The sequence below is a fragment of the Lepidochelys kempii genome, chromosome 12 (assembly GCF_965140285.1).
Source record: "Lepidochelys kempii isolate rLepKem1 chromosome 12, rLepKem1.hap1, whole genome shotgun sequence".
Taxonomy (NCBI): domain Eukaryota; kingdom Metazoa; phylum Chordata; order Testudines; family Cheloniidae; genus Lepidochelys; species Lepidochelys kempii.
This window is the reverse complement of record NC_136391.1, coordinates 8,700,303-8,727,038: the sequence shown is the minus strand read 5'-3', so window position 1 is coordinate 8,727,038 and position 26,736 is coordinate 8,700,303. Positions and strand designations below refer to the sequence as shown.

The window sequence follows — 26,736 nt, the reverse complement described above, 5'->3', positions numbered from 1 at the left end:
CATGTTTTTATTATTCCCCTGAGTTTGTTCCCATTCTTGATTCTTGCAGAGGGATTGTCTGTTTATCATCACCAATAGTTACAAAAATAAATAAATCATAACATCCTATGATGCGTCAGTCAGGGTTAATCCTTGTTAAAAATTCCCCATTTTGTTATGGAGTGCGCTATGAACTATTAGCCTGTCTGTCTGGTACCTTCATCCCGGTAGTGCAGCAATTTAGTGGCACTGGATTTATATAGGCCCTGACCCGGGGTGGCTCTGAGCTCACAACTCCCACCGGAGACAGTGGGAGTTCTATACATGGAGTGGCTACGAGACTGGGCCTGTAGATAATATAAATCAGCTGTCCTGCAAGAAGAAAAGATCTATGCTAAGTGTAACATTATCCCCTAGAAGCACGATGGGATAATGGCCCGAGCGCTCTCCTTTCTTTTTTGATGTTACATCTCATTGTAAAGCAACAAGCTTATCTCTGAATTTCGGGTTCTCCTGGGTGATTAGCATTTGTAAGCCTTGGGCTTCACTGATGCAGAGTTTGTGCTGGAAGGAGGCACTGGAGACCCTAATGAAGAGAAGTCCATCTGGAGAAGAGTTTGCAGCAGCAAATGGCCCCTGTAATTCCCACGTCATTGGAAGAGCTGTAGCCAGTTGATGCAGTCCCAAAAGTGGGCATTGCTGGCTCCTGGCTGTACTGTTGTACCCATCCCCCAGCTGCCTCTGCCACTGGCTTTGCCGTGGAGCTCCTGTGGAAATTAAAGCTGCCATCCCCGATGGAGCCCCCAAAGAAGATATTAATTATGATTATTATTCATGTTTATTATCGGTGTTCCTAGAGACCAACCAACAAAACAGGAACCAAACGTAAGATGAAATTCTATGTTGGTAAATGCAAAGTGCTGCACATTGGAAAACATAATCCCAACTACACGTACGAAATGATGGGGTCTAAACTAGCTGTTACCACTCAAGAGAGAGATCTTGGCGTCATTGTGGATAGTTATAGAGTGGATATAATGCCACTGTATAAATCCATGATACCACCATCCCTTGAATACTCCATGCAGTTCTGGTCTTCCCATCTCAAAAAAGATACATACTTGGAAAAGGTGCGGAGAAGGGCAACAAAAATTATTAGGGGTATGGAACAGCTTCCACGTGAGGCAAGATTACAAAGACTGGGACTGTTCATCTTGGAAAGGAGATGATTAAGGGGGGGATATGATAGAGATCTATGCAATCATTAATGGTGTGGAGAAAGTGAATAAGGAAGTGTTATTTACCTCTTCGCATAGCGCAAGAACCAGGGGTCACCAGTTGAAATTAACAGGCAGCAGGTTTAAAACAAACATAAGGAAGTACTTCTTCACACAACTCACAGCCAACTTGTGGAACTCTTTGCCAGAGAATGTGGTGAAGGCCAAAAGTATAACTGGGTTCAGAAAATAATTAGGTAAGTTCATGGCGGATAGACCCATCAATGGCTATTAGCCAAGAAGCTCAGAGTGGCAACACCATGCTCTGGATGTCCCTAAGCCTCTGAGTGCCAGAAGCTGAGACTGGATGACTCAATAATTGCCCTGTTCTGTTCATTCCCTCTTACAGATCTGACACTGGCCACTGTCAGAAGACACGATACTGAGCTAAATGGACCATTGACCATTTTTATGTTTATGTAATCAAGATTGGGGCCCCACTGTGCTAGGTGCTGCACAAGCAGAGTAGTGAAAACACTGATAGCTTTCCCCTGTGGGTGAGTTCCCCCTGGGAAGCAGTAGTCCCTATTATCTCAGAGAGGGGCAATTTGCAACCCAATGCACCGGCAGGGTTGACTCAAGTTCCATGTCTATAATAACATGAAGAGAGCTGTGACGGGTTGGATCACAGAAACCCCTTTGGGGGCTGCCATCTGATGTGCCAAGACTACTTCTGCTCCTGCTTTCCTGCCCACTCAGACTAGGACTTCAGTGTCCTGCCTGGTTTCAGCCAGACCCGCTAGCCTGCTGCAAACCCAGACCCAGGTCTGAACCACGTCCCCTGACAGCTGCAGGCTTAACTGAAAGCCGCTTACAGAAGTGTGCCTGTCTTTGACACTCAGATGCCCAACTCCCAATAGGGTCCAAACCCCAAATAAATCTGTTTTACCCTGTACAAAGCGTATACAGGGTAAACTCATAAATTGTTTGCCCTCTATAACACTGATAGAGAGATATGCACAGCTGTTTGTCTCCCCCCCCCCAGGTATTAATGCGTACTCAGGGTTAATTAATAAGTAAAAAGTGATTTTATTAAATACAGAAAGTAGGATTTAAGTGGTTCCAAGTAGTAACAGACAGAACAAAGTGAATTACCAAGCGAAATAAAATAAAACACGCAAGTCTAAGTCTAGTACAGTAATAAAAACTCAATACAGATAAAATCTCACCCTTAGAGATGTTTCAATAAGTTTCTTTCACAGACCGGACACCTTTCTAGTCTGGGCCCAATCCTTTCCCCTGGTACAGCCCTTGTTCCAGCTCAGGTGGTAGCTAGGGGATTTCTCATGATGGCTGCCTCAGAGCTATATTTTATATTTCTAGTTTCAGATACAAGAGTGATACATTTATACAAATAGGATGACCACACGCAGTAGATTATAAACTTTGTAATGATATTTTACAAGACACTTTTTGCATGAAGCATATTCCAGTTACATTATATTCACACTCATTAGCATATTTTTATAAAATCATATAGAGTGCGTCACAAGAGCGATCACAGAATTGTTGCTTTCTATCATTACTGTAAAATTATACAAGTCACAACTATTTGTTAACTGAAACCACAATACTTCATTGTCTGCTGGTGGGGTGGGATCATATATAGTGGAGGGTTTTTGAAAACAGGTAACTTTACAAAGAACGGGCGATCCCTAGGTCTGAAGGTCTGGTTACTGACTTTGCATCCAGAAGTCACAGTGACTGTGGGAATGCATGCAGTACCCACACATTAGGTCATCTCTGCTGACGGCCACAGAAGGGGGCAGGCTCATCCCTCCCCTCAAGCAGAGTGCCCTTATGGGCCCCAATCCCCAAGGTACATAGTGTCACCTGCAAAAGGTACTAAATTGCCTTCAATTCCAATGGGAGTCGAGGGCACTCAGTACCTTGCAGGATCAGGCTCAGGGAGCTCAATGACTGACTAGCCCTATGCTGGGATGCAAGGAGGGAGACTTTTTGTACCCTCTCGCTCACTTTCCAAACATGTGCCAATTTAGTCCATACTAAAGGCCTGGGATCTTGGTTGAATCTTGCAGGAAACAGGAACTGTTAAAAACAAAACATAACTAACCAACCCCCAACCTGGCAGCCTCCCATCCTAATCAAGTTGGTTGGAAGAACACTCTTCTGCCCAAGGACAGGGCATCCCTGTACATTCCTTGTGTTTCCTGTAATCTTGAAAATCACCACTGTGCAATCTTTAAAGGACTGTAGAGAAAAGAAAGAAGATGGTGGGGGAAAAAAATCCTCCATCTACTATCTCTATCCTAGACAGCTGGTATTTTGAACTAGGATGCTGGATCCAGTGTCCTTGAAGGCCAGTGTCTGATGCTGGCAGTATGAATGTCAGACACCAGACAATCACGCAGCTCCATGTCACCAGCGAGGCAGACAGCATGAAACAAATCCAGATGGCAAGGTAAGAAACTACTAGGCAGGAGGGAAGGAGAGCTGTTCTCTGGCTGTCTTTTAAATAATGTTGCTGATCTTTCAACAAAAGCACTTAAAAGCCTTCAAACGGACAGCATCTTTACCCCTTTACCCTCTGGCAGCAGCCAAAGCCAGGAAAATGAGAGTGGGAGAATCTGCTCCTAGAGGATTTGTTAGTGTTAGCAAGGAGTATAGTGCATATCTGGAGGGAGGAAGGGGGAAGCAATCACTTTCTTCTGCTCTCTTGCGTGGCAATTTGATTTCTTTGTGATTTCACGTGGCACAAGAGAGCATCATTAACTCTCACACTGTTAAATATGTATATATAAGACAGCTAATATGCCTGGATGCCATAATCTTTAGACGCTTTATTGTAATATGCTTTTAATCCCCACCCTTGTTTATTCCTTTCAGTGTGGATTTCAGTGCCAAAATCATTACACAGTAATCTGATATATTTGAATCTCCTAGCTGTATTCTAATGGAAGATGTTTACAGAGTAAATTCAGGATGGGGTTACGTTGGCAAAACCACTTCCCTGAGATGGCAAATCGGCCAGACTGTAGGGTCAGAAACAGATTTCAACCCTTGGGGATTACACAAGGGGACCTGCACAGCCCCCAGAATGGGCAGCACTGGCTAGGAAGTGGGCGTGGCTAGGGCAGGGGACTAATTCAGTGCTTCTCTCCGGGTAGCTTCAGCTAGAGCAGCTTCCTTAGCGTCCTAGCTGTAGAACAAAGCTGCTCATCTCCCCAGCAGAAATCTGGAGCAATAGGGTAATGATGGCACCACAGCTGGCCACCCTCCAAATGAATCCCTACTGGAATAATTTACACCTCCCTGCAGCAGCCCTAAGGAATGTGGCCCCAGAGCTGGACAGTGTATAAATGGGCCATTTTTGTTAAGCGTTGCCCCCATACCGAACTGAACACGAATAAGAAACTGGGGACCAAATCCTACCGCCAGTAGTGTAGGGAAGTGCAAATTGCACCTTGGTCCAGCCTCTCCCCATATAACCTGGGGGTGATTAATGCCGGTAGAAAGCAGATGTTGTTTTCTGGGTCCTTCTCTCCTTTTCTTCTGTCAGCCTAGCTACCATTGCTCAGGGAGGTGGATTACCTGCCCAACAGGAGAATGCCTCCTGCTGGCATAAGCAGTGTCTACAGCACAGCGCGGTGTGGTAATTGTAGCCAAGCCCTCACAGGGGCATAAGCCAGGAGTAACGCCCTGGCAGCCACTGCAGCGCCCTGCTGTAAGGCGGGGAACCCTGCTCCTTGTCTGCCTAGTGCCTGCAGGCAGGGACCCTGGGTCTGAACCTGCCTTTGTTTCCCCTTTTGTTCATTTCACCCCCTCTTGGGCACTTCCCCTGCGGATCTGCCTTTCCCCCTCAGACCCGCTCAATCTGGCCTGGTGAAGATGGCGCTCACAAGGGGCCGGGGGGAGGGTCCGTGCTGGTGCTGGGGGCGAGCCCAGGTGCTTCCGGCTGGGTGTTTGTACAGCGCCTGGCACCGCGGTGCTGAGGCAACCCCAGTCAGGCGGCACCGGCCCCGCCCCCGCCCGGGATCCGGTGCCCCGGGCTGCCGCTGGAGCAGGGACGAGGCCAGAGGCCCCCGCCTGTTGGGGGAGGGGGCGCCAGGCCCCCGCTGGGCTCTGCCCCCGAGGAGGAGCCCTCGCCAGGGGTCCCCACAGCCGGGGCTCCGCCCAGCTAGGTCCATGGGGGAATCCCCAGACCCCGGCCTGGGGGAGCCCGGCGCCCCCTGCACCCCTGGAGAGGCGGCCCCGCCCCCCGGCAGCCCGCCCCCCGGCGGCCCCGCCCCTGTCCCTCTCTACGCGTCTCAATAAAGTTTTGAGCGGGCGGCGGCGGCGGCGGCGCGGGGGCCGCTGGGGGATCGGCGGCTCCTCCAATCAGCGGGCGCGGCGCGGAGGCCGCCGGCTGCCGGAGCGAGTCCCGCGGCGGAAGGAGGCGGCAGGTAGGAGCGGGCCTGGGCCTGGGCCTGGGCCTGGGCCGGGGCGCCTCGTGCTCCCCGCCCCCTCGGCAGCTGCCAGCGGCCCCCCCGTCCCGTCCCGCCTCGCGCAGGCTCCCCGCTTGACGCCCCTCCCCCCCGCACGGCTCCCCCTGAGGTGGCCGCGGCGGAGCCCGGGGCGCCCCCTGGCGGCGAGGCCGGTGTGGCGGGCCGGCCCCACGTGCCGAGCGGGCCGGGCGAGGGGCCCGCCGCCGGGCAAAGCCGGGTGCCCTTGGCTCAGGGGACCGCCCGGGGACTGTGCCGGGGGAGGCAGCCGGGTCTAGTGGCTGGAGCCTCGCTCAGCCCTGCCTGGCCGTGGGTACGTTGCTTAACCCCTCCGTGCCTCAGTTCCCCCCCCCCCGGTAAAATGGGGGGAACAGCATGGTAAAGTGCTTTGAGGTGGCCAGCGGGTAGCTACAGCGTCCGTGCCAGATTCCGTTAATCCACGGGCTTCTCCGGCGTGTCTTCCCCATGCCCACCACCAGCCCTGCCGGCCCCCTCCGCACAGGCTCTGCCGGAGGCGGTGTCTGGCCAAGGAGGGTTGAGTTCTTCTGATCTGTGGTGTTAATCGTTTTCTCCTGTCAGGTGAATGAGCTTTAACATAGTCGGGCATGTGTCTAGTACCCTTCATCCTGGAAGATCCTCATGGCTGAGATTTTTCAAAGGCGCCGAAGGGAGTTAAGCGCCCAGATTCAGTGGGAGTCTGGTGCCAGAGTTCCCTAGGCTCCTTTCCTAGGCAGTTTCCCCGGTATGCATCTGATGAAGTGAGCTGTAGCTCACGAAAGCTCATGCTCAAATAAATTGGTTAGTCTCTAAGGTGCCACAAGTACTCCTTTTCTTTTTGCGAATACAGACTAACACGGCTGTTACTCTAAAACTAGGCTCCTTAGAGATTCCTGCCCAAAGTGCTTTATGCATTTTTATGCAAACAATACACATGGATTCCTTCATCTGCTACTGACTGCAGCCCTCTCTGGGGTGGTTCGTCATGGCATCTGCTTAATACTGTAGAGCAACACTGCGAAGCCACATAAGACAAGATGTGAAGAAACAGTATTGCATCTAATTGAAACTCCATTTGGGAATTTAAGTAGGTAGAATCTGAGGTGGCACTGAGCATTCTGTCTCAGGTGCTTGGTAGACTGGTTCTTGCCCACATTGAGCAGGGGGTTGGACTAGATGACCTCCTGAGGTCCCTTCCAACCCTGATATTCTATGATTCTGTGATCACCATATGTGGGGGCGAGGGAAGGCATTTCCCCGCAGCTCAAATTGCAGTGACTTGAATGGTTTTTTGCCTCTGCAGCGTGAGGCATGGGGTCACTTGTCAGGTTTATCTGGGAATATCTCACTTAATCATTTCCCTGCTATTGTGGAGGCCTCGGGCATTGGTGCACTTGGGTCCCTGCTGTTCTCTGCCTGGGGCACATAACAGTCTTGTCACCTGTGGGCTGCAATACTTTAATGTAATTTTGGTTGTTGGATTTAGTGTGCAGGCATGTGGGGGATGGCCTGCGATGGACAGCAGGTCCACCTAGATGATCTGGTGGTCCCTTCTGGCCTTGAACGCTGACTCTAATAGTCTGAATTGGACTCCTCTTGTGAAAAGTGCTATGAGATTTTTAATGATCACAAATGACTGAGATCTCTGTTTAAAATCTATTCTGAAACACTGTTGTCAGCCGTACATTTCCCTGTAACACCATGTGAGAATATTTGGTTCGTTATTGACTCGGAGGCAAGAGTGTATCCTGATGAACATGTTGTTCTTTGGTGATATCACATCCAGTTACTGCCACATTCCATCGCTGGCTTAACTTGTAAGCTCTGGTGAGAATGCAGCGTTCAGATCACATGACATGATAGTTGCCAAGTAGCATTTTTAAATTTAGTGTGCTCTGTTAGAGAGACATTTGGAACAACAGAAGTGGGAGTGTGAACAGTATCTGGTAAACTGTACTTCAGCAAATGGTCATTTTGATGTATACAGGGCAACTCTCTTTGGATGCCTAGAGTGAGGCCTGCAATAAAAACCTAAATGAAAGTAACCCCTCTGAAACATATCTAAGCTTCAGCTTTTTTTCAGGCAAAAGCAGGCTATAGTGATAAGTAGGGCCCTACCAAATTCACAGTCCCGTTTGATCAATTTCATGGCCGGAGGGTTTTAAAATTGATCAATTTCACATTTTCAGGTGTTTACATTTGAAATTTCATGGTGTTGGCTCCCAACCCAAAAGGTAGCCAGAGGTGAGTCTAACCTCCTCCCCCTTGCCCCCCTGTAGGGCAAGTCCTGTCCCAAGTCCTGTCCCTTCCCAGCCCTGTGGGGACTCGCAGCTGGATGGGGCGCTCCCAGCAGCAAGGGGGAGATCAGATTTCATGGGGAAGGGCTTATTTCACAGTCCATGACATGTTTTTCACAGTCGTGAAATTGATAGGGTCCTAGCGATAAGCAGAGTTGACCTTACAGCTTCAGGTTCTCCATGTGAGACATAGCTGCCCAAATTGTGGCTTGTGGCCCCATATGGCTTGAGAGATGCTATTGTTTCCTACCAATGATTTCCCACTTACTTCCCTTGTTCTTTGGTTGGATGACCTATTAGTACAAGAAGGGTACAGGGGAATATAAATGTTACATGAAAAATATCCCAGGTGCAGGGTTTTTATGTAAAATTTAAATTTAAAGGAAATAATGTCATCGGTTTGTTTTGGGCTCCCTTATTTTTCTCTGTATCTTCTACTTTCTTCTTCTATTGTTTTCTTTCCAGTGGGTTGGGATATGACCTTTCAACAGCTGGTTCTTCTTGGGCCACTAGCTTTGCTGAATCTTTCTAAACAGGATCCTCTCCATGTTATAGCTCTGATCTTTACAGGGCTGCAGCACAGAGTGATAAGATGATTGTAACATTGTTTGGTCCCATCTACACAGGCAAGGCAAAAACTCTTATAACATGGTTTGGGTGCTCGTATGTTAAAACATGAACTCCTGATGCAGTAAGAATTGCTGTGTAGACAGCTGCTAATGTGGAATGACGGGTGCCCAGCATGGCATGACATTGTCCTCTTCTCCCTCAGGTATAAGGGGAGGACAGAACTTTTAAGTCCCCTCCTTAGGCATGTTGTAGTTTTATAAATCACCCTGAGGTTTTGCTCTGTTGCAACTGGGCCTGCTTCCCTCCTGGTTCAGTCATCATGGTAGAAATACTCCTGCTGGAATTCTGCGTCACTATGGAATGCAGAATTTGTGCAGAATTAATGTTCCCTGTAGAATTTTATTTTTTCACACAGAATTTGTGATTTCTCCCTGGCGCTCCCACCTGTGCCTTTCACAGGTGGCTGGGGCTCCCACCCTGAGCCCCAGGTGGCTGGAGCTCCTGCTCTGAGCCTTGGGTGGCTGGGGCTGACAATGGGAGTGTGATTATACTGTGTTGTTTTGACAAATAAAATATGCGCAATGTGTGTTAAAATGTGTGCAGAATTTTTAATTATAGGTGCAGAATTCCCCCAGGAGTATAGAATATATGAGTTTCTACATCCTGACTTTCCAATAGAGGTAATGTCACAGTGGCTTCTAAATTTTCCTTGTAGTACCCTCTGTCAGTTCAGAGAGTGGAGAGAATTTTTATTTTTATTTTCCTCCAAGGATTTTCAGAAATAAAATTAAATACTTGATGTAATCAGTTTTCCATGTTGCAAAGGTTAATGGTGGGGTGTCCCAATGACCTGTGCTAGGATCAGGTGCCATTTAATATATTTATTGAGGAACTGGAAAAGAGGGTGAATGATGAGGTTGCAACATTGACAGATGACACAATTATTTAAGATAGCTAAGGCTAGGGAAGTCTGTGAGGAACTTCAAAGTCAAATGGCAGATGAAAGTCAGTGTTGACAAATGCAAGGTAATACACATGGAAAGGAATAATTTGAAATACTCAGACACGTTGCTGGGTCCTAAATTAAATAATGAAGGGTAGAGAGAAGGTAAGTCGGATGCACGTATTTATCCTTTCTCATAATACAAGAACAAGGGAGCATTAAATGAAACTGAAAGGCAACACGTTTAAAACTGATGGAAGGAGATTATTTTATGCAGTGCATAATTGACTTATGGAACTCATGGCTACAAGAGATCAATAAAACCAAGAGCTTAGTAGCAGTCATAAGAAAATTAGACTTTTGTATGGATAAATGTATATCCACAGTTAAAACAGATAGTTTTTGGCCTAGATATTCTTAATTCTAACTGGTAACTTTTAGAAACTGATAATATGGATATGGATATTCTTGCCCTCATTTGAAGCATTTGGCACTGACCACTGTTGGAGACAGGATATTGGACTAGATGGATCATTGATCTGATCTAGTATGGCAGTTCCTATGTTCGTAAATGACATTTATTTTTTATCTACCCTGTGGTATCTCACTTCATCCTGATGTGCTCAGTACTTGGAAGTGTTCTCAAACTGGATATCTGTCATGCTTTTAATTCATGGGGGAGGGTACAGTTCCTTTGGCTGAAAATACCCGGTTGGCTTGCGGTTTCGGCAGACCATTTCCACTTGTTGTACTATAATTTCAAGATGCTTTACTTTAAAACACATTTGGAACTCTCTTTAGTTTCAGGCTCTGACCCTGCAATTCATGCTCTTGCAAAATTGCTTGAGGCCTGCAGAATGGGGTTTTTACATATTGATCTTTTGGATTCTCCTCCAGCTTTCAAAAATATTTTTTCCCCAGCACCTATCTGCTCAAGGAAAAACAAAAGGAAGCAGGGAAAACCATAATATGGATGTTTATATAGAAAACTGATTGTATATCAACATTTGCAAAGCATAAAAACAGGCTGGTAATCAAAAATACTAAACAAGGTTATTTTTACAACATAGACAACATGTGGCTTGCAGCATTCATGTTCTAGGTTGTTTGTATGTAGAAATAGTAATATAATAAATTTTGGTAGATGTTGAAAAATCTGGGCTTGTTTTTTTGTTTTGTTTTTTACCCTCCTTCCCGCCAACCAATTTGAAATATTTACCAGACACTTCCTATCCAGAGGCTAGCATAGAAGATAAAGGGGGTAGAGTGGGAAGCGCTGGCTGTGAGGAGAACTAGAATTCCTGCCAAAATGCTGTCCCTAGATCCAGTCCAGAAGGTCCTTTCTACCCCCTCACTTGTACTTTCAGAGCCCTGGCTGCTGCAAGGGAAAGGGGACTCTGCAACTCTGCCCCATTCTCATCCTTGTGGTTTTTTATATCTTCTTTCCCCACATGATTATCTCTAGTTCCTAACTCTGCTGTTGCTGATAGCTTTCCTAGGAACAGCAGTGTGAAATTGACCTGATTTTTGTCTCTTTCTCCACTGCTTGTATTTTGAGTAGAAGTGCTGAAACTGACCCAGACATGTCTATTTCACATTGCTGAGCTCTCTGAGCCAGCAGTAGCTGGAACAGGGTCTTGTGGGAATGAGAGCAGCACTGGATTTATTCATGTTCACATCATATTTGAAAGAATATCTTCGCTAGATATTTTTTTTTAAATAGAAGCATGAACTTTAATCCGAGTTTAAGGGCTTACAGTCCTCTGTTCTCCGATGAAAGTTTCTTGCAGTTCATAGCTGTGTGGGTGACTGTTTTTAAAACTCTGAGTTTTAATGTCCAACTTAAGAGTCAGGTACCTGTGCTTTATCTGTTACATTTATCTGTTTCAGAACATTTTCCAGTAATAAAGGAATTAACATTTTTGGCCCATCTTACTTAAAGCTAATTAATTAGATGACATAAGCATTTTAGTATTTGAAAGATAACGGACACTGTTCACACATTCGAATATTTAAGCTTTAGATCTTTTTAAAGCCAGTTCAATAAAATATTCAGCGTGGCTATATTTGGAATACAATAATTACAACATTCTTCACAAGACAGTGTATCCGTCTTCTTTAGGAGACTTCGTTTTTTAATAGCAAACCATCATTGAAAATACTCTGTGTGGAGTTAACAAACCAGTCAGTCTCTTATGGGCTCCTTTTGGCTTAAATTCAGGCAACTAAAACAATCTTTGGAGTTTATTCTTGGTTTCAGAATGTTAGAGAAATGTTAAAATTTGTGTTTTATTGGACATGGAATAGTAGTTTAATGCAGCATCATCTATTGATAAGTTATTAATGTTGTTTTCCAGAAAAGCTGTGCCTGTCCTGGCTTTTAGCCCAGGGTCAATCTGGCATCACAGAAGTTAGTTTAATTTCTTCTTTCTGCATTTTCTTTCCCTGAGGTGTCAGTTGTTCTTTCCCAAGCCAGACATGAAAATCTGCCATCATTCTGCTCTTTACTGGAGTAGCAGTTCCCATCTTGAACAGCAGTATTAAGAGTCAGACTGCAGTCTCTTGAATGCAGTAAATTCTGTCAGTGTAAAGACTATCTTCTTTGTGCTGCTGTTCTGTCTAACCATTTAATGTTTTTGTTTGGAAAAAAGCCATTTGCTGATCATTCTCTAGATGAGTAGTGAGTTGTCATTACCACAGATTTGTTATAACCACAGTTAGTTTAGTGTGTGTGGTTAAAATAACTCCTGTTTATTCCAGATTTACCTAAACCATTCTCTGTTTTCACAGAGTTTGTTGAAATGGTCCCATATCTGAAAATTTATGGAACAAACCCTGCCTGGTGTTGACGCTGAGTCTATGGCTAAAAGTGCAGGTTTGGGAGCTGTTTTACACTGCACTGACTCTTCATGCTTTTGATTTCAGTGCTCTCTGAGACGTTAGCTCCTGCTTATGCTGCTGGCTTTTTATCGAGGTAGTTAATGAAAAAGGGAAGTGGACCGGATCAAATCAGATCAAACTAAATTCTGTGCTATTCTTGCAGTCAGTGCCATACACGCTGCTCCCTCAGAAACTGACATTAGCAGTCTTAACTGTATGGGAGCATGGTTATTCTGGTCACTGTCTGCCAACAGAGGCTGCTTCTGGCAGCCAAGCACAGGAGATCTCTGCTAAGGGGAAGCAGTTCACAAGTAAACGCTGAAAAAATGTCCCTATACTGCATTGCAGGGCATGAAATTGCCTTTCTTCCACTGGCTTGCTAATCTTTTCTAACAAATCCAGTACAAACTATCCAGTCTGGTTTGTTGGCAGGCATAAACCTGATTGCCACGTCTGCCCCAGTACAGTTCGGTAGCTAGCCAGCAGTGGGTGGAGAATGTTTACATGGGCCCTAATGTCTGGAGGCAGGCTATTAGTTTGTGTCGCTGTGTTTATGCAAAATAATAGTATGAAATGTTCTTGGATTTTTTTTTTAATTAACTGCATGAGTCTGAATCACAAAACATAATACTTTTAAGCAAACGCCTATCTAGATAGTGCTGAATAGTTCTCTTAGCACTGGTAACAGTGGTGCTTAGCCACAGTGATGAAACTGGATGCCTAGTGAATATAAAATCCATTCCATTAGAATTCTTGGATTTCTTTTTTACTACACTGTATGTCTTAAGCAGAGGATTTTTAAAATACATTTTTCAGAGCTAAAATATGTTACCTTTTACTTGTGATCTCCCTCACTCTCTTCTTATCCTCCTTGTCAGTTCATGATGATTTCACCTTAGACTGATGATGGATGGAAATCATGTGATTGCCAGGATGTACTGGATATATTCAACATCACAGAAGGTGGCTGCTTGTTTGGATGTACTTGGATGACTTGGCAAGAAGTAGCTTTTGGCCCTTCCCTCCTACCGTGTTGGAAGGCTCAGATGCTCCCTCTTTGTGTGTGTGTGTGTGTGTGGCTTTGATCATTCCTCCCTCCTTCACAGGTATAAACTACTTAATTGTGATCTGACTGTGCTAATCAGATATCTCTTGAACAACTGAAACTACAGTAAGAGAAATACAAATGCATCTGCTCAAGGGAGCATTTTGTAAGAAGTTCAGTCTCTTTTGGGGATGCTGAGATGTTTAAACTGTAGGCATTTTCCTTCTATAAAATAGTCCTGTTTTCACATTGGACTCATTTGCTCTTTGTTGTTCAAATAAGCAAGTAAAATTACTTCTCATTATTCTCTTGCAACATATTGGTGTTAAAGGATCACAGTTAGTGCCATAGACCTTAGTTTGTCTCCTCTGATCACTGAGAAAGGAAGAAGGTGTGCTAATTTCTCTTCTGTTTAGGGACATTTTAAAATTCTGGATAAAGGAGATGATTTGGAGAGAGGGGACATTCGAAGGGGTTACACCAATGTTCAGATTTGGTTTAGGGAGGATCCCAGTTTGTGGATCAGTGCATTGAGGCTGATATGAGTGTAGGGTGTTTCTCCCCTATCTTCTCCTCTGTTTGAGTTCAGGAGTTAGCTGGATTTGTGGTTTCCATGTAAGGAGAATAATTCTTGGAAGTATGTGACCTCTATTTAGAGGACTTTTTTTTAAGATTGCAAAAAGAAAGATGGCCTCTGCAAAGGTCAATATCCATGCTTTGAGAATCGGGTCATGACCAAAGACAGATGTGGTGCCATGTTATTTGCCAGTGTCCTCTCTAAGGACAGGTTTCAGAGTAACAGCCGTGTTAGTCTGTATTCGCAAAAAGAAAAGGAGTACTTGTGGCACCTTAGAGACTAACCAATTTATCTGAGCATGAGCTCAAATGCAGCTCACGAAAGCTCATGCTCAAATAAATTGGTTAGTCTCTAAGGTGCCACAAGTACTCCTTTTCTTTTTGTCCTCTCTAAGGACACTCCTTTGTCTCACTTGTATGTCTACACTGCAACCCCCCCCCCCCCCCCCCAAAAAAAAAAAAAAAACAACAAAAAAACCAACCCCTGTGTTCCTAATTCAGGTTAGCTAACCCACATTAGCAAATTTAGGTTAAAATAGTAGTGACGACATGGCAGCTCTGCTTTTAACTCCGATTAGGAGATCAAATTCAGCTCCAGCATAGGCTTACAATCAAGCTGCTAATCAAGTTAAGAACGGACCTTGTTTTTTTTTTTTTTTTTTTTTATTTTACAGTGTAGACATACCCTTACTGAGAATAATTCAGAAATATTGGTTATTTTTGTTGTTTGTTTTTGCTGTACTTGGAATGCTGCAAGTAAGGATAATGATGGGGTTGGGAGGGGGGGTGGTGGTGGTGGTGGGGACTCAAGGTTCCATTATTGTTGTTTATAGGATTCTGTCAAGATATATGAAATGTCTGGATGCTGTAGACGGGGTGGGGTGGGGTGGGATGGGGTATCGATGCATTTAATTAATAAAAAAAAAAAAAAAAAGGCAGCAAATGGGAACTAATTAGTCAGTTCCCAGAAGACGATTATGATGCTGATTCTGCATCAGAGTGACACCTTTTGTGTGTTGAACTACTTAGTCTAATGCTGAATGTTTAGCGTTGGTTCACATCAGCATTTGTGCTGGTCCAGTTTCACTTTCAATATCCTCTGCAGGTAACATGGTCATCTTTGCTCCAGCACTCTGCACATTGGAAAATCTTGTTTACTGAATGCTGATCATTACAAATAGTTTTAAAATAATACATCCTTCCTGTTCTGGGTCATCAGGCCTTCATGTAAACATGGCCAGATGTTCTCTGCTGGGAGAAACAAGTCCATTAATTAGCTTCTGCTCTTCTCCTTTTTTTTTCTTCTTCTTCTTCTTTTTTTTTTCCCCAGACTTCTAAGTTTATTGGTTGCATGGGAGGGTTAGGTGGATCTTATTTACCATTGCTAATGAGTTAGACATGTAAATCCCTTGCATTAAATGAAAAATAAATCCTATTTACAGGAGATATCTGCAGAGCTACATCAAGTTACACCTTTATTATGCCTGTCCCAACTTCATCTTGGGTTGAAAACAGCTGTTCTGATATTTAATTCTTGCCAAACACATTAAATTTCAGGAACTCTGAGCTGCTGCAATTTTTAGAAGTCAGAGCTCTTCTCTAGAGCAATGTTTGTCTTACATTTGGCCTGGGGTACTCCCTGAACAATCTGTGAATCAGAACAATATTCTGCTGCTTCGGTCTCGGTATCTTGCCTAGCCCTGTTCAGGGTGAGGCAAGATTCCATCTTTCCAGGCTTGTGAGGAACTGAGATCAAATTTTGCAGACTTAGGTGCCTAAAAAGTTAAGAACTGAAATAAGTGGCCTGAATTTTCAGAGATGCTGTACATGTGCAGCTCCCATTAACTTGACTGTGAATTTAATGGATGTCTGAGCCTGGTTTTAGGCACCCAAGTTTGTCGTTTGAAGCCTTGTCTTTCATTAACATGAGTTTCCTTGCTGAAACTAGAAGAGGCCTTTCACACATCAATCCCTATAAGTCTACATTCCCAGCCCTTTTTAGAAATCTGTTCTGAATTCAGATTTATGTGATGCCTTAGTGACCCCATCAGTTACAGCCTGTTTGTTATCGACACACTTTATACTGTCCACTTCCTCCAGATGATCCATTCTACCTTCAATGTATGTATGTAATTCTTATTAACACTAATGAAAGTTTCCCATGTGCACTGAGGGAAGAGCGTATACCCTTCACGATGGAACAGCCTGTTCATATTTCTTCCATCTATGGACTTAGTGATGCATAGCTTTATATCTTTTTCTGAAAGATTAAAATAAAAAAAGAAAATATATGCAGGTTGAAACACAAGTAGTTTAAACTCAAGACCGAATTAATACCTTCACTTGGGCAGTTGTACCTTCTGTTCACTTCCACCTCCATATATTTGAATTAAATATGGTACTCCACTAGACTTGTTTTAAGTACATAAACCTGCACTAATAACCTCATCTCTACTAGGCAACTGCCTGTTTTAAGAGACCACTTTAAAAGTATCCTCAAGATTTACAGCAGTTTGGGGTGATCTGTAGTGTGATTATTCTGTACACAACAACCAATTATTGCACCCTGAGAACAGGTATTACTGGAATCAATGAGGGAACTTTTACTTGTTTTGTCAAGCAAGTCTCTCTCTCTCTTTCCTTAGGGGTTTCTGTGCGTGTGTCTTGTGTAGGACCGGCATTACACATGGACACTGAAGGGTTTGGAGAACTTCTCCAGCAAGCAGAACAGCTTGCAGCTGAGACAGAGGGCATCTCTGAACTTCCTCATGTAGAACGCAACCTCCAGGAGATCCAACAGGCAGGAGAGCGTCTGCGGTCTCGGACTCTGACCCGCACGTCGCAGGAGACTGCCGATGTCAAGGCGTAAGTACTTGGGTTTTTGAGACTCTGTTTAGAGCTAGGAATGCCGAAGAAACAGCCCATTAGCTTTTCAGGAGCTAACGTATTTAAAGATCTTGAAATGGAGCCGTGAAGTACTTTGGGTAGAAGTTAGGGAGACTCCTGTGTTTGGAAAGATCTACACATACCTCCTGCTTACGCGGTACAAATACTGCTTTCGATGGTGGTAATGTTGATAGGTATGATTGAGTCTCACCAATCGTCTCTTACCTTTTATGTGCATCCATTTATAACCTGTCACTTGATATCCCTCAGTCCTGCCCAAATCGCTTGTGTCTCTGCCTACGAGGAATCAGGACACAAAAAAAAGACTGTCAAATAATCCTGACTTTGTAAAGACCTGCTTCATGTTAGTTTGCCTTAGGATTTCCCAGATTTAAGTCCAGACCAGGCCTTCTGCAAACGGACATGCTGCATCTTAAATTTGGTTGTCTGATAAAAGAATACAGTTAGTCCCAGCATTTTTGTACGAAGTCGAAATGAGTTACTAAAACCCAACCCCACGCCATCACGGGTGTTGGGCTACCTGTGGTCGCCCAAGGACAACCTGCTCTGAACTGCAAATTTAAATATAGGGAGGGAATATGGGTTTGTGGATCAAGTGTTGGATTGGGACTCTGGAGATCTGGATTCTATTCCAGGTTCTGCAATCAACTCCCTGTGTGACTATGGGCAAGTCAGTTGATCTCTCTGAGCCTCTGTAAAATTAGGATAATGACACTGCCCTGCATCACAAGGGAGTTTTCAGGATAAACAGGTTAATGTTTTTGTGAAGTGCTTAGGTATTACAATGTAGGGCCCTGTCAGAAGACAGATAGGTTGGCTGACTGGCACCTCTGGCTTGAGATTGAAAATGAAAACTGGTCTCAGTTCCCTTACTGATAGCACAGACTTTAGCTGTACCTTCTAATGCAGTTTGATGAGAGTGCACATGCAGTTAGCCATTTGCACTCTTCCTAACATGGAGTTTGGGGATAAACCGCTGAGTGCAGCTGGTGGAGAAATTTTACACAGTCAACTGGATGGGCAAATAATTTAATTTCTTCTGCCACTAGGGCAGTAACTCAGAAGCAGTAAAACTTAGGTGGGAGGCTGGGGGTATTGTCCACCTCAGGTTAGCTGTCAAGATCTCTGAGTGGACCCCAGATTTTTAAGTGTAAGTCAGCAACTTGTGCACTGGGAAGCAAGTAATTACTTTGAGTTTTGGCTGTCCTTAATTGCCAGCTGATAGGATTTTTCCTAGTCTCGTTAAGAGAACACTCCATTCATGTTAAGAACTCTCTGTCCTTGCATTCCATATTTCTACACTGAAGTTCTCCGGCAGAAAAGCATTCTGGAAAGTGGGTTCTTGAATTTTTATTTAGAAAGGACAAAGTGTCTCCATTACATACAGCAAGAGAAAACAACTTGTAATTTGGTTCGTAGAATCATAGAATTGTAGGACTGGAAGGGACCTTGAGAGGTCATCTACTCCAGTTCTCTGCTTTCATGGCAGGGCTAGGTATTATCTAGATCAGAGGTTCTCAAACTTCATTGCACTGTGACCCCCTTCTGACCCCAGGAGAGGGGACCGAAGCCTGAGCCCACCCAAGCCCCACTGCCCTAGGTGGGGGGCCAAAGCCCAAGCCCCACCACTCCAAGCAGGGGGCCAAAGCTGAAGCTCAAGGGCTTCAGCCCCAGGCAGGGGCCTGCAACCTGAGTCTTGCTGCCCAGGGCTGCAAGCCGTCAAGCTTTGGCTTCGGCCCTGGGCAGCGGGGCTCAGGCTTCGGCCCTGGGCTCCAGCAAGTCTAAGTCAGCCCTGGTGACCCCATTCAAAGGGGGTTCGGCCCCACTTTGCAGTCCCGACCCACAGTTTGAGAACCGCTGATCTAGACCATCCCTGAAAAGTGTTTGTGTAACCTGCTCTTGTAAATCTCCAATGATAAAGATTCCACAGCCTCCCAAGGTAATTTATTCCAGTGCTTAACCACCCTGACGGGAACATTTTCCTTATGTTCAATCTAAACCTCCCTTGCTGCAATTTAAGTCCATTGCTTCTTGTCCTACCCTCAGAGGTTAAGGAGAATAATTTTTCTCCCTCCTCCTTATAACAACCTCTTATGTACTTGAAAACTGGTATCATGTCCCCTCTGTCTTCTCTTCTCCCGACTAAACAACCCTAATATTTTTCAATCTTCTCTCATAGGTAGGGCCCTACCAATTTCAGAGCCTTAAAAAATGTGTCACGGAGTGTGAAATAAGCCCTTCCCTGTGAAATCTGATCTCCCCTGTGCTGCTGGGAGTGTCCCAGCGGTGGGCCTCTAACTGCCAGTCCCAGCTGAGCTGGGGCAGGACAGGACTTCTGTGCTGCCTTCAGAGTACAGCAGGGGGAACATCCGGAGGTGGATCTGCTCCATCATTCCCCTCCGTCCTCCAAGAGCAGCCCTGCAAGGGAAGAGCAAGTCCTGTCCTCCCCAGCCTGGCTGGGACTAGCAGCTAGGAGCTTCAGAGCCCGGCTCTGAAGGCAACACAGCAGTGAAGGTGACAATCCCGTGACTCCCCTACAACAGGTTTGTGACACCCCCCCCAACCCTCTTTTGCGTTGGGACCCCCATAGTTACAACACCTGAAATTTCAGATTTAAAACATCTGAAACTGTGAAATTTACCAATTTTTCAAATCCCAGGGCCTTGAAATTGACCAGAATGGATCCTGAATGTGGTAGGGCTCTACTCATAGGTTGTGTTTTCTAGACCTTTAATGGTTTTTGTTGCTTTTCTGTAGACTTTCTCTAGTTTGTCCACATCTTTTTGAAATGTGGCGCCCAGAACTGGACACAATACTCCAGTTGAGGCCTAATCAGTGCAGAATAGAGCAGAAGAATTACTTCTTGTGTCTTGTTTACAACACTCCTGCTAATACATCCTGGAATATGTTTGCTTTTTTGCAACAGTGTTACACTGTTGACTCATCTTTAGCTGGTGATCCACTATGTTCCCCAGATTTCTTTCTGCAGTACTCCTTCATCGGCAGTCATTTCCCATTTTGTTCGTGTGCAGCTGATTGTTTCTTTCTAAGTGGAGTACTTTGCATTTGTCCTTATTGAATATCATCCTGTTTACTTCAGACCATTTCTCTAGTTTGTCCAGATGATTTTGAATTTTAATCCTATCCTCCAAAGCACTTGCAGCAACTCCTCCAGGCTTGACATTGTCCGCAAAGTTTATAAGTGTACTCTTTATGCCATTGTCTAAATCATTGATGAAGATATTGAACAGAACCAGAACCGATCCCTGTGAGACCCCACTCTTTATGCCCTTCCAGCTTAACTGTGAACCACTGATAACTACTCTCTGGGAACGTTTTTCCAATCAGTTATGCACCCACCTAAGCTCCATCTAGGTTGTATTTCCCCAGTTTGTTTATGAGAAGGTCATGCGAGACAGTGTCAAAAGCCTTACTAAAGTCAAGATATACCACATCTATCACTTCCCCCCCCTTTCCACAAGGCTTGTTACCCTGTCAAAGAAAGCTATTAGGTTGGTTTGACTACTATTCCACCATTTTTTCTGTTATCCCTATAATATCTGATTTCACTCCCCACACCGTTCTAGTTCCTTCATTTTGTTAGCCAGACTCCTTGCATTGGTATACAAACATCTGGCTTTGCCCAGATTCCTCGCCTGATTAGGTACAGTCATTCTATTGCCAGTATATTGCCAATGAAGCTAACAGTCAGTATTGCCTGACTGTTAGCTTCATTGGTACTGGCACTATTATTTCCTCTTAATGCCCATTCTCCTACCCTTTCTCCATTGCTGTACTCTCTCTTCCTTGATTATCCTCCCGGTCAATATTAGAATCAGGCATGGAGATTACTCGTTTCCCCCAAGTTCCCGGTTTAAAGCTCTTTGTCTGCATCCCTTTCTCTTTCACACATTCCACATCCTTCCTGTCCTCCCCAATGTATGAATCCATTGCTCATGTTATTTTAGAGGCAAATTGCCTAGGCAGCCCTAGAATGAAGGGGTGGATCAGGTTCTGGTTTGCTGGGGTGGTTGATTCTCTTTGCCCTTCGCTTCCTACTAAGGAGGAGGCATGCAGTATAGGGTAAAGGATTTTGGAAAGATGTGGGAGGGCGAAGAGGAAAAGAGATGATCAGGGCAGACAGAATTACTGATAAGTAATTATTTTCCACTCAGAGGCTTGATAGAAGAAAATGCTGGAACTTTGAGTTTTTGGTAAGTGACCAATGTATTAATCTGCGGCACCACCATTTAAAATCAAACTGTATTCTGTTCTGGAAATGGCACTAAGTTACCAAGGTGCTTTAGAATTTTTACAAATGGAAAGATTTGACAGCTGTCCGCTCTTGCATTGGGCAATGAGAACAGCATTGGTTTAAAAAGGGAGATCCTATTTTCTCTTCACATCTTTTCAGGGCTGATAATACTAGATGTTATAGCTTTACACATATGTTTGTTCAGGGTTTGATGTAAAAAGAGAGAACCTTCTTTCTCTGTACATCCACTGATCTAAATATTTGAAATATCCCTGGCTGGGATGATTTAGTTGGGGATTGGTCCTGCTTTGAGCAGGGGGTTGGACTAGATGACCTCCTGAGGTCCCTTCCAATCCTGATAGTCTATGAAATGCAGATGTTTTTTCCAGAGATATTAAAAGTAGCCTTATCTGTTTAATATCAGATTTCTCCTTCTCCCCCATATAGATCCGTTCTTCTTGGGTCCAGAGGACTTGACATATCCCATATCTCTCAGCGGCTGGAGAGTCTTAGTGCAGTCACTACATTTGAGCCTCTTGAGCCTGTGAAGGACACTGACATACAGGTAAGAGCAGTCTGTGACCTACAGGTTACTTACACTCTCCCGACAAATAACTGGTATTTGTGGGGTTTTTTTTTAGTCCAAACTCTTCTAAGATGGGCAGTTGCAGAAGCATTTTTGCCTTGTGTTTTGCTTCCTGGCAAGGTGAAGCACAAAGCAGAGAATTCCATGCAGTCAAAAACCTAGCCTGAAAGATTTGGGGGTTAGGTTTTGGATGAGGTGGTAGGTCTGTGTGTTGCAAACCTGGATTGTAGCAGGCTATCCCTCCCTTCTAGCTTTTAGACCTTTCTTGTGTTTGGGTGGATGAACTCATGTTGATTCACTCAATAATTTTAAGTGACTGGTTTTGGGGGCAGCTCTTTTTCTCAGTCAAGCCAGCTTGATTCAAGGAATATGGGGAGCGAGCAGCCTTCTTCCTTATAAATTTATGCTCTGTATTGTGGATCTTGTAATTGTGAGACCTTGTCCTATTGATAAGCTTACATGCCATGTTTCCTACTTTTGATCACAGTTTGGTGTAGTTTATTGATGTATCTGTTTTTGCTGTAAATCACCTTTACAGCATAGAGCTAGTCACCAGCATCTTAGGGGTAACTAGTTCGATAGTTTTAAATGTGACTTGTTTTGTCATGGTCTTCTTTTCACCTTGTATGAGTTGCCTGCGTTATTAGACTAACTTTAATAGTACTGCTGTTTCCAGCGCTGAGAAGAGAGCTGCTGGATTAATGGCTCAGTTAAGAGCTTGTTAGCTGTGGATCTGTAAGTTTTGAGAAGATTTGAATGGAGCTCGGCTTACTTATTGTTTAATGATTTAGAGGGTTATCCTCATCTTCTACTGGTGTACAGATAATTAAGGATATCCAGAAGGGTTCTTAGCCCTCATGGTTCAGGATATTGGCCAATCTCTACTGGAGCTGTAGGGTGCTGACCTGTCTTCCCAGCCCACGAAATTCTAAAGCTACCCCCACAAGTCTGTCGAGGCTTTCAGGGCACAGTTTTCTTTTTCAAATGCAGTAGAATTATCTGGCTCTCTGTATTAACTGAACAAGGTGGTCGGGCTCAGGCTGACAGCTAAAGCCCTGCCCTTTCTCCTGATTATCCAGATTTCTGATGATCCGATCTGGCTCCGGTCCCAATTAGATCGACTAGTCGGGGTGCTGCTGTATAAAGCTTGTGAAGTATCAAAAGGTTATCCCTCTGACCAAAGCAGGCTACAGGTTCCCAGAAGCTATTCCTTTTGTGTGTTTCTCTCCCTCTCCAGGGCCAGCCACACAGGATTTAGGTTGCTTCCCACAGCTCTCCTTAGCTGAGCTCTTTCAGCTTCTTATATGAATCACCTGACCCCCTTCTCAGCTGGATCTGAATATTGAAGAGGACTGGCTGGCCCCAGGCCCTTATAAGGGCAGACCACCCTGTTTTACAGGGGGTTAGAAGGAAACTTTCTCTGGGGACAGGTTATCTCATCTGCCTACTGCAAGGGTTCTTGCACATTATTTGAAGTAGCTGGTATCGGCCATTGTCCGAGGCAGGGTACTGGGCTAGATGGACCACTGGTCAGATCCAGTCTGGTGATTCATATGTCCTCAAATTAGCGTCTGCAAAGCAGTATTTGTGTGTGTGAACAGCTCTAGATAAATTTCTATGTAATCTGATTCCTTGTTGATATGGTACTTTGTTCCTCTTCACTCTCTAGCTGTTCCTACTGTTCCTCCTCCCCCCCCCACCCCGCCCCCGGAAGATTTTGCCACTCCTTCTCAGCAAAGATTAGCAGGGTCAGGAGATCTATTGCATGATCATAGAGTGATAGCTTTTACTGCTGCTGGTACTATTCACTTTCTTTCTTTTATTTAAATTTTATTTTATTCCTTTGTTCCAGTTTCTGATCTCTCTTATTAGGATTTATTAAACTTACTAGATGTCTTTCTTGACCCCAGTCCATCTATCTTTTTGCAAGAGCTCTTCTTCCTTTTTACATCTAGATTTACTGTAACTATTTATTCTTTTCTGATTTTGGGTGTCTGTCCTTTCTTGTTTAAGAGTACAATACACAGTCTTGCTGTAGATTCTCAACCCCCTAGAAATAGCACTAAAATTACTTTTTTGTTTCCAAGCTGTTTGGGTACATGGGCCAAATGTTGCCATTTATTTTTCATCCTTTTATATATTATGCATGTCAATCTTGATTTTTCTTTTGATTTTACCAAAACAACTTTAAGGTTTTCAGCAGTCTGATTTCTACCAAATCTCAAGGTCTCATCAATAGGAGGGTTATTTGATACCATTAATCAAATGCTCCTTCTATTTTTAATTATTTTTTTGGTGTCTGAGGCCTAACACCCAAGCTTTGAGTCTTAAATCTTTCTTCACAGATGACTGTGAATTTAAGGGGGAGGGATAGCTCAGTGGTTTGAGCATTGGCCTGCTAAACCCAGGGTTTTGAATTCAATCCTTGCGGAGGCCATTAGGGATCTGGGGCAAAAATTGGGGCTTGGTCCTGCTTTGAGCAGGGGGTTGGACTAGAGGATCTCCTCAGGTCTCTTTCAACCCTGATATTCTATGATTCTGTGACTGCCAGCAAAAATATATAAATTAAATAAAACGGTGATCTAAAACAGGAAGTATGACGATATTCCTGGTTTTATGTGATTTTACAGGCACAAGGAAGCTTCAGGGCTCTGCCTTTGGTCCCCTTATTGTTCAACTTCAATTTAATACAGGCACAAGGGTTTTCAGTATTTTGTGCAGGTTTGCAGGACATCATTCTCTGCTTTGTCTGAGGACATTTGCAGTCACATCTCAAGTTGTCTGGCTGATGTTGATAACTGTCTGTGTCTGAAAATACCTACTCAGAATATGGACAAGGCTTTGCTTGTCTGTAGGTCCTGGTAAACAGATGTCTGCAAGAGCATCTGGTTCTCTGAGAGAAATTTTTATCAAGGCTTTACTCATGTCAAGAGATCTTGGGTCTTGTATGCCTCTGGTTATCCTTTGCCTGTCATGTTGGTCCTGTTAAATCATGTAGGTTTTACTTGCTTGTTTATTTTAGAAAAAAGCTCCTGGTACCAAAGCTTTAGTGATATTTTAGCCTGATGGTCGTGATAGTCTTTTTGCTGGTTTATTGGCTGTTTCTCTAGAAGCCTAGTAGTCATTTAAAATAATTTTGCTCCTTTAGGGTCACATTACGCCACCTTTACTTGAGTAGTATTCTGTTCTGTGAGTTGTCCCATTTTGCTCAGTGAGTGGAGTAATATGCGAGTCAAGGAAGCAAGGGCAACAGTATCTGGCTTGCGATTTGTCATTGCTCTAATTACTCCATTATTTTACAGTTAGGCTGGTTACTCTGGAAATGGCTAAATAAATAGGTTTTAATGTTGGGGGAGAAACTGTTTTTCTTGTACAGCATTGAGCGTGTGGCTAGCACTCAGTGACACTATTCATAGTGTTTGTTAACAATAATGTCTACTCCAAATAATTTGTACGACTTCAGTTCGGATTTATCTTTACCGACTTCCTTTGACCTAAGGCCACACCAACACTGGAGGTGTAAATTCCAGCTCAGGAAAGCACATACACAGGAGCTTTGATTGAGCTATAATGCTAAAAATAGGTGTGGCTCAAGTATGTATCTATGATCTCAGACAGGATTGTGTTGAGGCAGGTCTCCCATGCCATCGTGTCTATGCTGGTGTTCAATCAAACCTAGCCTGTCTACGTCTACCTGGACTGGAAGTTACGTCTCCAGCTATAGCGTAGACGTACCCTAATTGTCCTTCCTTGGTTCCTTTTTGTTTGCATTCTCTAGGCACTGAGGCCTTGTCTACGCTACCTAGGCTCTTCCAATGCAGCTATACTGGTATAGCTATACTGCAGAGCCCTCTAGTGTGGATGCAGTGTATGTCTAGAGGAGGAGGACATGTTCTTCCAGCACAGTAACATTACCTTCCCCATGGATGTTAGCTCTGCCAACAGAAGCCCTCTTTCCTCAGCATAGCTGGGGTTTTTTCTGGCATAAGTATGTCGGTTAGGGGTGTAGTTTCTTCACACCCCTCACTGACTTGGCTATGCCAACAAAACTTCATAGTGTAGACCCTGCCTGAGTTTTTGCACTCTTCACCATAGTTAGAGCAAGCGTTTGCCAGGAGCTTACAATTCTAGCCACTCTTGCTTCAGGGGCAGCAAAACGTCACTGGAACGCTGCATTGGTACAGCTGTCTGCCAATGCACCTTGCATTGCAGGAGTGGGGGTGATCTTTGGGGAGGGAAATATAGGATCTACACCAGATCTGGTCTCTAGCCTTTCTTCATTGTTGCTGCTTGGGCTAGGGTTTTAAAAAAACATTTTTAAAAAATTATCTGTTATATGAATTTTAGGCCAGTGCTAGATTTAAACCCAGTCAAAGCTTCCTGCACAAGAAAATACTGGATATTGTCCTTTGACTTCCTGCCAGGCACTCTTACATCTTTTCCATGCATAGCACTCTAGAGAAAATTTTCAGGGCCCTATAAGAGAAAAATAATCTTTGTCTCCTGCCAGGTTATTTAAGCCTCTCAGGTTTTTGAGCTCTTTTGCCTAAATTATTGACTTATTTTCTTCCTGTCGTCTTGAGTTCTGTAAGTGGGCAGCATGGAGAGATTAGTCTAGCAGACTTCTCTAATGAGGGCAGTCAGCATTGCAGAGAGAGCATTCTGTCAAATTTCTGTTTCCTGTAGACAGGACGGAACACAAAAGGGAAAGACAACAGAAGGAGAGTCTTGGGGGACACAGGCCTATAAACCTAATGTCTTGAGTGGCTCAAAGTGTGAGAACCCAGGATTTCAACTTATTGGCAACCTCGCCCTATTTAGTTAATTAGCAGAGTGTCTTTCTATGCTGAACCCATTTTATACTGTACTCTTTAGTGCTGACTACAGAGAGGTGCACCAAATTGGGTCTCAATCAATTACCTGAATTATTTATCAGTCATAAAACCTGGATGACTTGTTCATAAAAGGGGTTAGTCCGGGAA

The 26,736-nt window shown here is 44.3% G+C and overlaps 1 protein-coding gene across 3 annotated transcripts in view; it reads left to right on the top strand.

Moving 5' to 3' along the window:
• The first annotated feature begins 5,559 nt into the window (after positions 1–5,559).
• Positions 5,560–26,736, top strand: part of NUP93 (nucleoporin 93) — a 123,860-nt gene continuing 102,683 nt past the window's right edge. Inside the window, exons 1-3 of one of the 3 annotated variants that reach the window (XM_073307468.1) lie at positions 5,560–5,659; positions 16,652–16,871; positions 21,616–21,733. In XM_073307468.1, the coding sequence (XP_073163569.1) occupies positions 16,693–16,871; positions 21,616–21,733 (297 nt within the window). In that variant the 5' untranslated portion in view covers positions 5,560–5,659; positions 16,652–16,692. Of the gene's footprint in view, positions 5,660–5,869; positions 6,012–6,058; positions 6,278–16,651; positions 16,872–21,615; positions 21,734–26,736 lie in introns of those variants that run through there. The other 2 variants (XM_073307467.1, XM_073307466.2) reach the window with 2 other exon arrangements.